Here is a 15,319-nt window from a genome sequence, read left to right as displayed (position 1 = left end):
TAATCTGTCTAATTCTTTAAAAAACCAGTTGCAAATAATGAATCTGCAAAAGCTGATTCAGTCCAACGCGTAAGATATTCTGTTATCAAAGTCCCTCTAGGGAAAACCCAGCAAATTTAAAACAAATTAAAAGATATCAATATTCATAGCGCAAGGTAACAACCAAGTGGCGACAGAAAAATAAAAAGAGAAAATGGCCTTGGAATGAAGCCACTTGCCATGCGAAGAGAATGGAACCATGTCATATTAGAAATACGTGAATAAGTAATGTTTTACAAGTATACAAAACATGAACAGATACAATCCACGACCTCACTGAAAACAGAACCTGTAGTATATTAGCGAACAAAACTATACAACAAATGAATAAGGTATGATTATATATGCACAATCACATAAATTTTAAAAGCATGATCCAATTACATTTGACTAAAAAAAAGAAACAACCATTTCGAGTGTAGAGTTTTGAATGCTCCAAATTGCTTTGGAGAGCAGAGCAATATCTACCCCAAGTACAAAAGTCCAAGCTTGGAGAACTTGCATAAACAACTTCCAGCAGACTTCTTGTAACAATAACAGCTCTTTTATGGAATATATCGATACGTGAATCAATGGTCAGAATCAAGTTTCTGGAGAAAGCAGCCAAGTCGCTCTTATCATTAGATCCTGAAGTACTTGCTCAAGAAGGTGGGAGAGATGCAAAATTATTTCCAGGAGAAGTCCTATCAGTAAAATAGAAACAATCAGCATAACCAGTGGTGGATGAGATATGGATAATAAGACTAGAGAATGTTCACACTTACTTGAGGTTCAGCCCAGGTTTTGTAAGGATACTTGGAACTAGACCAGTCAGATTGTTGTTCTGTACGAAACTGAAAGACAGAAGAACCAAGTCAAGCACATAATACATATAGTTGCCACGTTTTTAGTTGAATACTAGCAGAAAGAATCCCCCAACAAAATCATATTAATGTCCCCTCATGTTGTCAATCAATGGCATTTTCAGCAGCATGTATAAAAATGGAAATGATCTCAATCTTCCAGAAAAGTGAAGAAAAAATTAGCACAACAGTGAGTCGCAATTTTAATAATTAAAGTAGAAGGTGAATATTTACATCTGAAAGCATGGACAAATTAACAGGCGATTGCTACCCAGCGACGAATAAGATAGATTACATGGAAATCCTACAGTATCCAGATGTAACTTAACAGCAAAATAAAAAAGCAGATGTTTCAGTTGTGGTTGTTCTCATCCTGATACAGGATCGAGAATCGAGTGAAGTACAGGAAGTACATGGGTAAAATCTAGTTAAGATATGCAGCACCATCTATAAAGGTATTTACAAGATATGTTATCTATATATAAATGTATGAATATGTAAACATACATACAAAGTATGCGCATATTAGAAATTAAGTTAGAAAATTCCAAATTTTTTTGATAGGTAAAAGTTAGAAAAATTCCATCAAAATCCACTCGATCCTTTTTTTCTTCACTAATTTGTGATGTAAGTTACAGATTGCATGCAATGACATTGTCTCATCTCATAGTAACAGAGGCATATTCTAAGTTTTTGGTCAAACATGAGGAGTATTCCAAACTCAAAATAAAAAGTAAACCAACATTTTTGTGTCCCATCTTTTGTGCGAACTTACGTGCTAAAATAAAGCGCTAAATCAATGATTTAAGATGAGATCCAACAAGGGAACGATCAATAAGGATTGTTTAGACTCCTGAAGGCTTCATGTATCCCTTCTTTTCTCAGCTCATTTTTTCTTAATTTTAGTTTCCCAGCCATTTCCTCTCAAGGCCACATACCCAAAGTCAAATTCCGACATATCTTGTGAATATGTCTATTGGTTGGCAGTAGCATCTTTGGTTAATTTAATAGTCTAAATAAACATAACCCATTGCTTTCAACAAAGTTCAATTTGTAAGCAAGCATCAGATATGCAAAGAATAGAAGAGGCACCCCAAGTTTCATTGAGCCTCAACTACAAAGGTACAATGTTTCTAACATGTCATCTAAACCACCGCTCAAAGTCGTATGAGATTCTGAAAAAACAATCTATATGAATCTGATTTTGATAGGAGATATCTTCAATATGCTTTTAGATGTATCATGGTGGTGGACATCCAAAAGGAAATAGAAAGGATGGGCTCCTGATGCTTGAAAAGGGAGATCGAATGGTCTTGAGCCTCTTTGGATTATGGACCTCAAAGGATCACTAGAAGATTGTGTTTTAAAGGCCCTCAAGAGCTTGGACTCCTCCTCCCTCTCTCTCTCTCTCTCTCTAAAACTTCTTCTCCTGAATGAGCCTCATATGAGTGAGGGTTTCAAAACCTGGAGGTGCAAATTCACTAATTCTGAAAGTAGAAATCATCCCCTCTAGTATGCTGGCAAGCTTCCCATACAACCACGCCCAATAATCTGATGAGTTTGGTTGTGTCTAAGCACGTTATCAGGAATGGAATTGCAAGACCATTAAGAATTTAAAGAAAATGAGAAGAGATTGCAGGAATGACGTGGTTAGAAGTTCTAACAAAAAAATAGAACCAGTAGAGATGCAACAAACAAATATCTTATTTGATATGGCTAAGCCAGCACCAGTTAACTTAAAAAGGATTTACGGAGTTGATCCTCAGTAGTTGACACCAGGCCTTTAGTTGTGTTGCTGTAGTATACTAATGTATTGATACATCAGTCATGGTTAGTTTTGGTTTGATACAAGGGATGGTGACTAATTCTCATTTTCTTTGATACTTTTATCTATCAATCTAACTACACCCAATGTACCAACTAATTAGGATCAGCTACATGAATCCTTTGCTACCATACTTAATCCATGCAATTGTATCTTGTATCATGAATAATCCAACGCATTATAAGAACCTCAGCCATAGAGCCATGGCTCAATCTGATCAAAGTTTTACAAGGACAAAGGCAGTAGTGGTTTATCGTGATGCCTGAGAGCCGAATGGCTATAACTAAACCTTTTAACACAATATTTGGACTATAATGCATCAATGACATAAGACAAGTGCTCAAATTATAAAATAACATGAATTAATATGCATGCACTAAAAGGGAGAGGGGGAAAGGTACACCGATTTTAGAGGAAAAAACACTTACAGTTCACGCAATCCGTCAATGGTCCCAAGTGACGAGGGAATTTCTCCACTGAACTGATTGTTTTCCAAATGCCTTCAAGGAAAATGGTATCGAAAGTAGAGAAGGAAAACATCATTAATCACAACAATAGTAATATCAAAAGGTCTCAGGATCTAAACATTCAGGTGATACAATCCACACAATGAAATATTTATAATGAAAGAAGCAGTCAGAGAAGACAAATGCCTTCAACAACATATGCACAATAGAGACCATAGGTTTCACGTCATTGAAGCACGTAATACTATCATAGAGGAGGCTCATGTGGTAATTGCTTCTTATGAAATCATGCTATCTTTTAATGTGCTCAATAAAAAATGATGATAGCCAAAAAAAGCTTACAGCATCTCTAGCATCTTCAATGAACTGAGTTCAGGAATAGGTCCAGTCAAATTGTTATTGCCAAGAAAGCTGCCAATAGCATTAAATTACCAATCATCAAATCCTCATCTAACAATCTCATTAATCAATAAATTCATCATCTAATACCTACATGCCAGTCAATGCTGTCATGTTGGCAATGCTAGGTGACAGCGTTCCTGAGAGACCCATGTTTGTCAGGTTTCTGGAAACAACAGGAAAGTGTGAGCTTCTTGTTATGGAACAAAAAATGCAAGCATACAAATTATCGTGACATAGTGAGTCAAGTCTTACTCACAAGGTGATCACGCGAATCTGGGGACCTTTGGAGCAGGAAATGCCGGTCCAAGAGTACTGGCGGGGTAAACAAGGATCACCATTCCAAACAAGTGGAGGATTCTTGAGACTGTCTTTTACTTTTTCCAAAGCTATAACTGTGACAAGATATGCAATTCCCTTTTAAAAGGATCATATAATTGATGACGATTGTCATGAAGTGTAATGTTGAACATTTTCAAGAGGTTGGGTGCTGGGAATGTATGAATTCAACTACCCCTTCATCCAGGTTAAACACATCTCACTTTGCGGGGTAAAAAAAAAAAGACCTTTCTGAACCATTAAGTTCATAGGGCACTGCTTACTGCACCACAGCCAATGATTTAGGTCCAAGTAAACAAAAATAACATATTTTTTATGAGTAAATAATGAGGACGTTATGATGAAACTATCAAGTTGCATCAGAATGAAAACAAAAAAAAAAAAAACCATACCATCTCGGGTAGTAGTTTTTCCTTCTAGAGTCAGCACCTCAAAAACCTCTCCCGCATTTATCAAAGGACCAATGTTTGAACCAACAGCAGGGGTCAAAGTTATCTTTATAGCACCGGCAAGTGGCCACTGGGTTGCAAAGACACAAGCACCAGCTGGAGTGACATTCAATTTGCGGTAATATGATACATTATTTATGCTTACATCAAACACCCTTGAGCTCCAATTACGATGATCTGCAAAGTATAGAGCAATGTAGTATGTTGAGTTTGGAAGGGAAAGTGGAGGCCAGTTCAACTCCTTTGGTTGTACTTTGGTAGTGTTCAGATCCGTCTCAAATATCTTTGAAGGGGGAAGATTCCAGAAAGAAGAAACAGAAATGTTCCTGTTTCCTGCTGGTGTAGAATAATTTCCTCCAAATGGCACCCAAACCCGATCGAAATGATCATCGGGATAGCTGGTGCACAAAAAAAAAAAAGATTAATAAATGCAAAAAAAAAAAGAAAAAAAAAGAGTTTAATCATTGTTAATATGGTAATTCACACTTTTGAAACCTACTATACACACGGGCACGCACACGAAAACTTTCTCAGACAAAATTATTTCATGAGTTGCTAGTTTTGAATTGTCTCTTCTTGGTGGGTTTAATGATTCAATCAAAACAATTTATATACCAAAAATTGTAAAATGAAGAAATTTTGTTAGTTGATACAAAGTAAATAATAATGACAGAACCTAAAACAATTGAGAACATCAGTCTCTCATCTCCTTTTCTCCGATGATATGTTGATTTTTTGTGATCCGGATCCCGATCGGATTTGCTCCTTGAGAGCCCTCCTACTTTGGTTGGAAGCTGTCTCTGGTCTCAAGGTGAATTTATCAAAATCTGAAATAGTTCCAGTTGGCTTGGTTAATAATTTAAGAGAAGTGGCTGCCATCTTTGGCTGCAAGGTGTCATCCTTGCCTATGAAGTACCTTGGACTTCCTTTGGGGGCTCCTCATAAATCCAAGGCAATGTGGGATAGGATTGTTGACAAAATCGAACGTAAACTGGCGGGTTTGAAGAGAATTTACTTGTCTAAAGACGGTAGAATCACACTAATCAAAAGTATGTTATCAAATCTCCCAATGTACTTTTTATCTTTATTTCCTTTGGCTACAAGGGTGGCGAATGGTCTAGAGAAGATTTTTCGTGACTTCTTGTGGGGAGGGTTAGAGGATGAGAAAAAATTCCATTTGATTAAATTGGATAAAGTCTGCACCCCTTTGTCTTGTGGCGGGTTTGGGGTAAGAAAATTGAGAATCTTTCACAAGGCCCTTCTTAGAAAATGGTTATGATGGTATCATCAGGAAGGGGATGCTCTTTGGAGGAACATCATCGATGTTAAACATGAGAGCATTTGGGGAGGTTGGTGCTCTAATATAGTAAGAGAGGCTTACGGCATGGGAGTTTGGAAATTTATTTATTTATTATTGTTATTTTTATTGTCGGGGGAACCTTACTAAGGCAGGGCCCTTCGGACCCACCCTTGCAGAGTAAACCCCGGTCCTGTGTATCGCACCCTCGGAAGTTTCCCTACACGGAACTGGTTAAATCGCTGGCTTTTAACCCCTAGGGGTTGACTCAAGTGGTAAAGGCCTTGGGTTTGGGGGTATGCTCACCCCAGGTCCAAGGTTCAAATCCCCTTAGGTGCAAACAATCTCTAGGGGCCACGCCATAAGAGGGGTTTACAGCATGGGAGTTTGGAAATTTATTCGGAATGGATAGGAAGATTTACTCCGTAATTTCAGACTTGAGGTAGGAATGGGCACGCGAATTAGATTTTTGTGTGGTGATGTTGCTTTGAAAAACGCTTTCCCCTCTCTTTATAGGAGTGCCTCATATAAGGGTGCCTTTGTGGCTGATAATATGAGCATCTCCATTGATTCCCTTCAATGGTCCGTGAGACTTAATAGAGCTGTACAAGATTGAGAGGTGGGAGACATTGCGATTTTTACAGCGTGTTATATGCGTTGAAACTACAGGCAGGAGGGGAGGACAGATTACTTTGGACACTTATAGGGAACAAGAAATTTTCAGTCCGATCATATTACAAGTTATTGACGACTCACTCCTCCAATGTCTTCCCATGGAAGAGCATTTGGAGGAGCAATGCTCCCCTTAAGGTTGCCTTTGGCTGGCTGGCATCCCATGGGAAAATATTGACTATTGACAAGCTGAAAAAGCGTGGCCTCTACATAATGGATTGGTGCTTCATGTGCAAACACAATGGTGAATCAGTAGATCACCTACTTTTTCATTGTGAAGTAGTCAAGGCTTTATGGGATGAAATCTTCACTAGGCTCAGTATTGCATGGGTAATGCCTAGGAGGGTGATAGATTTATTGTCATGTTGGAGAGGGATTCGGGGCAATTGTCACATTGCAGCTGTTTAGAAGATGGTGCCTCTATGCTTAATGTGGTACAAATGGAATGAAAGAAATGGTCGTTGTTTTGACAATAGGGAACGCTCTCCGAATGGTTTTAGGGCCTTTTTTTCATATATTGTTGCTTTGGGCTTCATCTATTGTATTGAATGGAACGAGTTTTAATGACTTTTATGCTACTTTCCGTAGCGCGTAGTTTGCAATTAGGTTCTTTCTTGTATATTTCATGTGTACTTGGGCATTGTCTAATTACGTGGATTAATAAAATCTATTTTTACTTAAAAAGAAATTAAAACAAAAAAGCGGATATGGCCGACAGATTAAACTTCCTTTCTTATCTGAAATCCTAAGCTTACATACAATTAGACAGAATCCCAAGGGGTTGGCCTAAGTGGTGAAGGTCTTGGTCTTGGAGTATCACTCTATTCAAGGTCTAAGGTTCAACACCTCATGGGTGCAAATAATCTTTTGAGGCCCCACTCCTGGGTGAAAAACCAACAATTTAACCAGTACCTTGTAGTGAAACTTCCGAGGATGTAGTGCACAGGACCAGGATTTACTCTGCAGGGATGGGTTCGAAGGGCCAAAATTAGACAGACGGCTATTAAACTAAAATGGTGTAAGTAGTAAATCCAATAAAAACTTCATATAAATTGCTTAATAATATGTCACAGTCCCCGAATATTGAAGGACATGGGCTATGGGCCTTGAGCCAGTTTTATTTACAATTTCAATTCAGCATGTATTTGAACTACAAGATAGCTAGTGGGCCTTGGGCCTTAGTTTTATTTCCCTGTATGTTTTTAGTGTTAGCCTAGGCCAATTGTAGAGGTCATCTCCTTAATGTGTGAGCCAAGGGCTCTAGGGTTTGATCATTCAGAAAGTTAATGAAAGTCTCTATTCCTTTCTCTTATCTTCTTCTTCATTTCTTCTATGGAGATGCTACTCTCGAAGTGAGCAATTTTAGTCTATTTTTATTCTTAGTAACTAAAGGTGTGTTACAAGTGGTATCTAGAGCCAGCCTTTCCTTGGCATCGGCTTCATCAATCAATGGAAATGAAAAAAATTCTCTCATCCTTACTCAACATCAAGGAGCTAATTGAACAATCACAACAACGTTATGAAATGATTTTGCAGACATTTAAATATATGAAAATAATTTTGAAGAATTCAAGAACAACTTCAATGAAGAGTTCAAGTATCTGGAACACCAACTTTGTGCATTACAAGAAAAAGAAGAACTTAGTGCGTTGCAGAAAGAAGAAGAACTTGCTAAAGTGGCTGATCCAAACGAGATCTCTCTTTCCCCTGTTCTCATAAATCCCTTCGAAAATCTGGTAATCTATTTTCAATTGAAAAGAGAAGCAACCATCTGCTTGGAAAATATCCCAAACAAATGGCCACGACTCATATGGCATCCGCCATGGCCAAAGTGCATCACGTCTACATTGAACCTTCATCCACCTACGAATCCTTCCTGAGCTAAACACATCGTGTACAAAGAGTCCGCACAGCCTCCACGGACCGATTTATTCCCTTCACCTCTGCGAAAGCATTTCTTCGTTTCGGTAGAAATTTTTGAACCCAAGGAAGAACTGGCTCGACCCAAGCCATATTCGGAATGCAAAGGAGATTATTCTAGAATTTTGGAAATTATTTTTTTCTACTTCCCTCAAGGCCATGCTGAGACGGCTTTTGGCTAGAAACTAGTAGGTGGGAATTGTGCAGTGCCATATGGAGGGTTTTCGGCATTCTTGAGGGATTTATCTCCCTCCGAATCTCTCCTTCTCTCTCTCCGAATCTCTGTGATGCCGATCCTTATCTCGATGACTAGAAAACCCTCGGCCGTTCATTCTCAACCTCCATCATCGTCGGGCACCCCATCTTCAACATGGTTCATTCCCAAGTCCAGTTCTATTCCATTCGGAACAACGTCGGCGTCTGCAACGCCCACTTTTGCTTCACCTCTGTTCAGAGCTACGCCGTCTGCGGGAGCTATTTTCATTAACATGAGGATGGTGATGAAGAATGTGGTTGTTGCCACTTGGATTGTGGTGTATGAAGTATTTTATGGGAGGATATGGTTGCAGAGGAATGCTGATAGGATGTGGTCTTCCAAGGCGAATAGAAGGGTGGTGACTTTTCTTGAGGTAGCGTTGGTTTTTGTGTTGTCGGAGCCTCTAGCAGTGGCATTGTTTATTCTTCCGTGGCCTCAAAATTTTCTTGAGGAGACGAATTGGATGATCTTTTATATGTTGAGCAAGCCCTTGAAGGCCCTCGAAATACACATTGCGAATTCGGCATCTGGAATGGCTGCGAATGATGAGTGTAAGCTGAAGTTCTTGGACCTAAAAATGAAGAGGAACTACATATTCATCATTTTCAAGATTGAGAATCAAGTAGTAGTGGAGAAACTCGGAAACCCAGATAAAACCTACGATGACTTCAACGAGTCTCTTCCTGCCGATGAGTGCCGCTATGCAGTCTTTGATTTTGATTTCATCACTGATGAGAATTGCTAGAAAAGCAAGATTTTCTTCATTGCATGGTCACTGGACACATCAAGACTGAGAGGTAAGAAGTTTTTTCCTACCTTTTTGCTCGATGTATTGCCGCTGAGGGAGATATGTCCGAACGAAGTATATATAACTGACATTCTTGATGCCGCAAAGTCTCTCAGTAAGTCTTCATTGCAGTGGTTTATAACAAAAATACAAGATATACGAGTGAAAGTATTCATGGGTTTGAGACAAGTTGTTAAGGGTGTTACTAAAAGAATTGGTAGGGGTTTGCACGAATTGGCAGCCAAAGTAGACAAGTATGCACAGGGTATAATGGGTCCACTAGGATCAACTCTTTTTGAAGAGCTTGGATTGTATTACTTTCGTCCTGTTGGTGGGCATAATATTGAGGATCCGATATGTGTTCTTCAAGAAGTAGCATCTCTGGATTCAAGAAGTAGCGTCTTGTTGGTTCATGTAGTAACAGAGGAAACTGAGGGACCAGAACATAATCAAAAGAGTGAAATATCAGATTCAAGCAATTTTTGTCCATTACCGTCTAGGATCCACTCATTGACATATAGTGATTGCGTTGTGGAGGCTTTAGCTGTGAAGGCAGAGAAGGATAAAGATATTGTGATAGTTCCTACTGGAATGCAAATGGAGTCTACTCTTCAACCATTACAAGAAAAATTTCCAAACAAGTTTTTTGACATGAAAATTGCAGCTCTAGTTGAGATAATTCTGAAGAAAATTGAGAATTTGTTAGCAAATGATGTTAGAAGGCTTCAAGAAGCAGATACAGCTGCCATTGTGGAAGATGGCAAGGATGAGTTTGCAAAAGAGCTTTTTGACCAAATGTCATCCCCATATGTTGTTTCTTTCAAGGTTATTTGCATGGGCCTTGCAGGACATGGTGTAGAAGATGGAAATTTTGATTGGATCACGGATGATGAGCTGGAAGTTAATAATTTTCAGTTTCAAAGGAAGGGTGGCAGCCAAACTGCACCTTGTGGACAAGGTGCTTTTATGGGGGACGGTTTGTCACAGTTCTCAAATATTGAAGGACATGGGCTATGGCTTGGGCTAGTTTCATTTACAATTTCAATTCAGTATGTATTTGAACTACAAGATAGCTAGTGGGCCTTGGGCCTTAATTTTATTTCCCTATATGTTTTTAGTGTTAGCCTAGGCCCATTGTAGAGGTCATCTCTTTTATGTGTGAGCCAAGACTCTAGGGTTTGATCATTCTGAAAGTTAATGAAAGTCACTATTCATTTCTCTTATCTTCTTCCTCTTCATTTATTCTATGGAGCTGTTTCCTTCGAAGTGAGCAATTTTAGTCCATTTTTATTCTAAGTAACTAGAGGTGTGTTGCATGATATCATAAATCAAGTTCATATAGAGAGCTCGTAACAATCTGAAAATAGAAAATCTTAGTAAAATACGTACCGAATGATCGATCCCGAAAACCCAAAAGCATGCCTGGCAACCAACCCCAGACCATACTTGCCAAAATCCGTCGAATTGTAGAGGGAGTCTCCGACTATCAGAAACTCCAACGCCGTTATAAACGGGTCTGAATCCGTATACGTATTCGCCGCGATACACAGGCTCATGAATTTCCCCTGCGCAACGAAAACCCCTTCAAAATACGTTGACATTCCGTTGGCGTAATCCTCCGTGGTGTTCACCACTCCCCATAAAGTCCCGTCGATTATCTGATCGAACACGGGCGGCGAGTCCTGTTCGTTGATTCCTCCGTAGAAGTAGGTGGTCCGGATCAGGTACTTGGCCCCGCGGTAGACGGGGACGACGTAGCAGAACTTCTTGCGGAGGTTGTTCTGCAGAGGAAATGACCGGACGGTGGAGAGAATGGGATCGAGGACAGGGGTAGTAAGGTTCTTGGGCGTCCCACCAGAGACGAAGGCTGCGTCGGGAAACCATACTTTTCCGTCGATTGTAGACCCGTCAGTAGCGCCGCAGTCAATAAAACATCCTGAGAAAAAGAACATGAGTTGTCGAGAGAGATGGGGAGAGAGAGAGAGAGAGAGAGAGAGAGAGAGAGCTAAATTACCTCTGAGGGGAGGGGGTGGGGGCTGGGAAAGTGAAAGGGGGAGGAAGCTGAAGAAGAAAACGATGAAGAGAACAGACATGGTTGATGAATTGGCAGTTGAGACGGAAAACAGAGCCTTTGATATATGTTTGACATTTGTTTGGTCGAGGGTTGAAAGGGTCGTTGGAGTTGGAAAAGAGGAAGGTGCATGTCGGGGGCTGGTGGTGGTGGCGGGGGGCCAGGTCTCAAATGGTGGTACTCGCTTCTCTCTTTTGGACTTGGTTGGGGGCGTTAGGTGGATTACCAAAAATGGAGCCGTTGCTTGCTGGAACTGTTCCCATTTGCTTGCGGGTCCAGCCAAGCTGTGGAGGTCAAACTTCAAAGCTGGTTCAAATCGTCGACGCGTGCAGCACTACACGCGCCAATATCTTCACCATACAATTTTCCGTACAATGTTCCCATACCATCTCAATTTATTTTATTTATATAATTATTATAATTTTTTAAATTTTTATATAAAATATAATACATAATTTAATTTTTTTTAATTTTTAAATAAAAAATAATATTAAAAAATATTTTATAATAATATTTTATTTAACTTTTAATTTTCATCTCAATTCATATAAAAAAATAAACGATAAAATCCATATTTTTAATATCATATTCGTATAATTTAGACTTGGCAAAATGATACATTTGATTATCAAATTCATTTCAAATTATCTCAATTTATTTTTAAAATTTTTTTAAATTTTAACAAAAAATATAATAAAAAATTTAATTTTTTTAAATCTAAAAATAATAATAATATTAAAAAATAATATTTTATCATCTTAACTCAATTCAACTAAATTCAACATCTAAACACATTCTTAAATTTTAAACTTATGTTTCAAATAAATCTGTGTATTTTCACATCAGTTCAATAGAATTGTTATCCCTTTTTTATTAAAAGAATATAGGTTTTCTTATATTTTTTTTTAATAAAAAAAAAAACCAAATGACCTTCTCGATGCTGGTGGAGAGAGTCTATGTGGCTATAATAGAATCCTTTTATTATATTTAAAAGAAATAAATTTACATGAAATGGGTAATATTGACAACAAATACAATAAACAATCAATCAAGATGCTCGAAAAAATTATCTAAATTATCCTGTGAAGATTTCATAATACGAAGTTATGGACCAAATGTTAATGTTGTATTTCGCATATTTTTAGTCAAATCCCAATAATTGAGATCTTCGAAAATGAATTTTGTACAAGGTAGAAAATACTGTGACTTTGAGAGGGCGGCCTCGGGGTCGAGTAATCTTCGATGTCAAAATTAATAAATATTCTTGGAAGATAGCAAATAAGTAAGAGAGTTTATGGATCAGATATAATTTTTTAGTAAAAAAATTATATATACCATACTACAATCTCACTAAATATGATGTGACATATTTATCACCATTAAATAATTATTTATGCATGCTTCTTTATCGTCTAATGGCGATGAATATGTCACATACCACTTAATATGATCAAAATAGGATAAGAGTGTGGTGTATAACATTACTCTTTTTAATACCTGAAGCTTGCTATTTATACCGTGTATGAGGAGGGTGCAAATAGTCTTTTTCCTACAAAGTTCATGCTTCTCTTTTTGTACTTACTGTCAGACTTTCTTTAATGCCGTGTGACTCTATGTCGGCTTCATAAATCTGGCATGTGACTTAATCAGTAGCATCATTAATGCGGTATAGTTCCCTAACTTCTAATCCTATTTATATGAGCCTTAGATGACCTGATGCTAATGAATCAAGAGTCCTGTGTTTTTTGTACATTTTATGCATATATTGTTCCGTAAGACGACCGCAGTATGTCAGGTCAATCTGCCTTGTCGACTGGAGAGCACCTCTACCTGATTGACATTCTGTTCCTTACTTGGATAAGAAATCCCTTGGATCGGGTTTTTGGGCTAAGGCCCGATAGGCTTTTCTCGGGAGGAAAATCCACTTAAACCAAAATTTTAAATTAATGGCTCCACCGTGAACTAGAGTGGAGAGTACAATAGTACATGTCAACGTCATATAATCTTAGGCTACATTTGTATCCTTGAATATCTCATAATTTTATAAATAATAGTAAAATTATTTAAATTAAGATATTTTATTAAATTTTAAAAAATAAAATACAAACCTGAATAAAAATATTATAAGTTAAAAAATTATTTAAAAATTATTTTTTAATATTATTTTTATTTAGAAGTTTAAAAAAATTATATTGATTTTTGTGTTTTATTTTTAAGTATGTAATGATTAGATAATAATTAAATAAAAAATTTAAAAATTTAAAATTAAAAAGTATTTAATGTTTTAGTGATGTTTGATAAGAAAATTATAAAAAATTATAAAAATTTATCATTGCATCTCATTACGCCTTAAATGTAGCCATACGATTTATCGAAGATGATGATGATGCAGTTGAAATCCGAAACAATCTATTGAACTATTGCTTGCCCTAAATTGTAATATCTCAGCATATTTAAGAATGTTAGTGAAATAATTTGTATTAATATATTTTGTTGAATTTTAAAAAATAATAAATAAAAAATTTTTTTTAATATATTTTTATTTTAAAATTTTGAAATTAAAAATATTTTATATTACAGTGACATTTTAGAAGAAAATATCTAAAATATCCAAGAATATTTAAAAATAATTGTATTCTAAACCGACCATAAATAATAAATACGCCGGTCAAACTTCAAAGTGAGAACCGTGGGGAGGTCATGCGTGCGGATGATAGCGAGTGAGCTGCAATAAAATGGATAATAAGCTTGCGTTTAGACCGAAAGTGATAAAAGATATTTTATGAATAATAATAAAAAAATAATGATAGGATATTAAATAGTAATAAATAATAATAAAAAGTAAGTAAAAATTAATAATAAAATATTAAATAGTAATGAAATATTTTTAATTTTAAAAATATTTTAATATTATTTTTATTTTAAGATTTAAAAAAAATAAATTATTTTTTATGTTTTATTTAGAAGTTATTAAAAATTAAAAAATATTTATATTTATTATATTTAAATATTAAAATGAGATTATATAAAATAAAATGAGATAAAATCATCTCTATCGAAACCAGGCCGCAGGTACGTGAGAACGTCCTTTATGTTATAAAGAAGGAAAGTAGTATGAAGTTTCTGATGAAATAGTAAAGTCCATTATTATTATTATAATTACCTCAATGTTTAGATAGTACTTGTGGTCCCTTGTGGCCTTACCTTTTTGGTCACATTTTCACTAGAAAAAAAAAACTCCTATGCAAACCCACTTGCCTCGGATTTGATACTATTGGCATGTAGTTATGTCTTTCGTTAATGATAGGCACGTTGACATCTTGAATGCACACAATCTTAGGTTGTCTACTGTCTCAATTAGTTGGCGGCGATAACTGAGATCGAGATTCAAATTTCAAAACCTCTTCCCTCATTCATGGGCCCTATCTGTTCTACATTACCTTGGGAGCCCAACGCTGCAGCGAAATCTCTGAAAATTGGCCCCCTTTTTCTGAAATCTCCGCTCCTAATTGCCAGCAGCATTGCTAAACGATAATTCTCCAGACATTGACAGTGGCGGATCCGGAACTCCGATCTCTAATAAAATCAGCACGCATTACATTTATTCTAGGTTGTAAAAAATAAGGTGGGCCAGGCCTCTCCCCAATCGGATTTTTGTGTACCTTCCAATTACGCCGTGTGACCACACATCGAAGGGACCACATGTAATCAGCATCCGTGTAACACTAATACCCACGTCCTCGTATCATCACGTGCACTAGTCCGTTGGTTGGTTTTACTTGATAGTTTTGTACACAAATCATCTCAATACCGAAATTTCTAATATCACACCCAGATCAATAGATGGAACAGAGTTTTTTATAATATCTCAATCAATTTCTTATTACATTTTCGATGTGATATTACTTATACCATTCAATTCAAAGAGGTAAATATATTTCAATCAAAGGAGTGTC

General features: G+C 36.9%; 2 protein-coding genes across 3 annotated transcripts; one reads left to right on the top strand and one right to left on the bottom strand.

The window, feature by feature from the left end:
* Positions 1 to 211: 211 nt before the first annotated feature.
* On the bottom strand, positions 212 to 11,577 carry LOC109010457 (leucine-rich repeat receptor-like serine/threonine-protein kinase At2g14510). 2 transcript variants are annotated; one of them, XM_035692641.1, is made up of 10 exons: positions 11,307 to 11,577; positions 10,682 to 11,228; positions 4,506 to 4,758; positions 4,304 to 4,430; positions 3,832 to 3,967; positions 3,667 to 3,738; positions 3,516 to 3,584; positions 3,135 to 3,206; positions 804 to 872; positions 212 to 722 (listed from the first exon to the last, which is right to left on the bottom strand). In XM_035692641.1, the coding sequence occupies exons 1-10, from the start codon at positions 11,383 to 11,385 to the stop codon at positions 680 to 682; spliced, it is 1,467 nt and encodes a 488-aa protein (XP_035548534.1). In that variant the 5' UTR covers positions 11,386 to 11,577; the 3' UTR covers positions 212 to 679. The 2 variants fall into 2 exon arrangements, with proteins under 2 accessions (XP_035548534.1, XP_018846848.2); XM_018991303.2 differs by having other exon boundaries at positions 213 to 722; positions 4,304 to 4,758; positions 11,307 to 11,576.
* LOC118349068 lies at positions 7,930 to 9,873 on the top strand. Its single transcript, XM_035692642.1, has one exon. It carries the CDS (start codon positions 8,537 to 8,539, stop codon positions 9,248 to 9,250), a length of 714 nt encoding a protein of 237 aa, XP_035548535.1. The 5' UTR covers positions 7,930 to 8,536; the 3' UTR covers positions 9,251 to 9,873.
* Positions 11,578 to 15,319: the final 3,742 nt, after the last annotated feature.

The sequence above is a fragment of the Juglans regia genome, chromosome 7, assembly GCF_001411555.2.
Source record: "Juglans regia cultivar Chandler chromosome 7, Walnut 2.0, whole genome shotgun sequence".
Classification (NCBI taxonomy): domain Eukaryota; kingdom Viridiplantae; phylum Streptophyta; class Magnoliopsida; order Fagales; family Juglandaceae; genus Juglans; species Juglans regia.
This window is presented reverse-complemented; position numbering and strand designations above follow the sequence as displayed.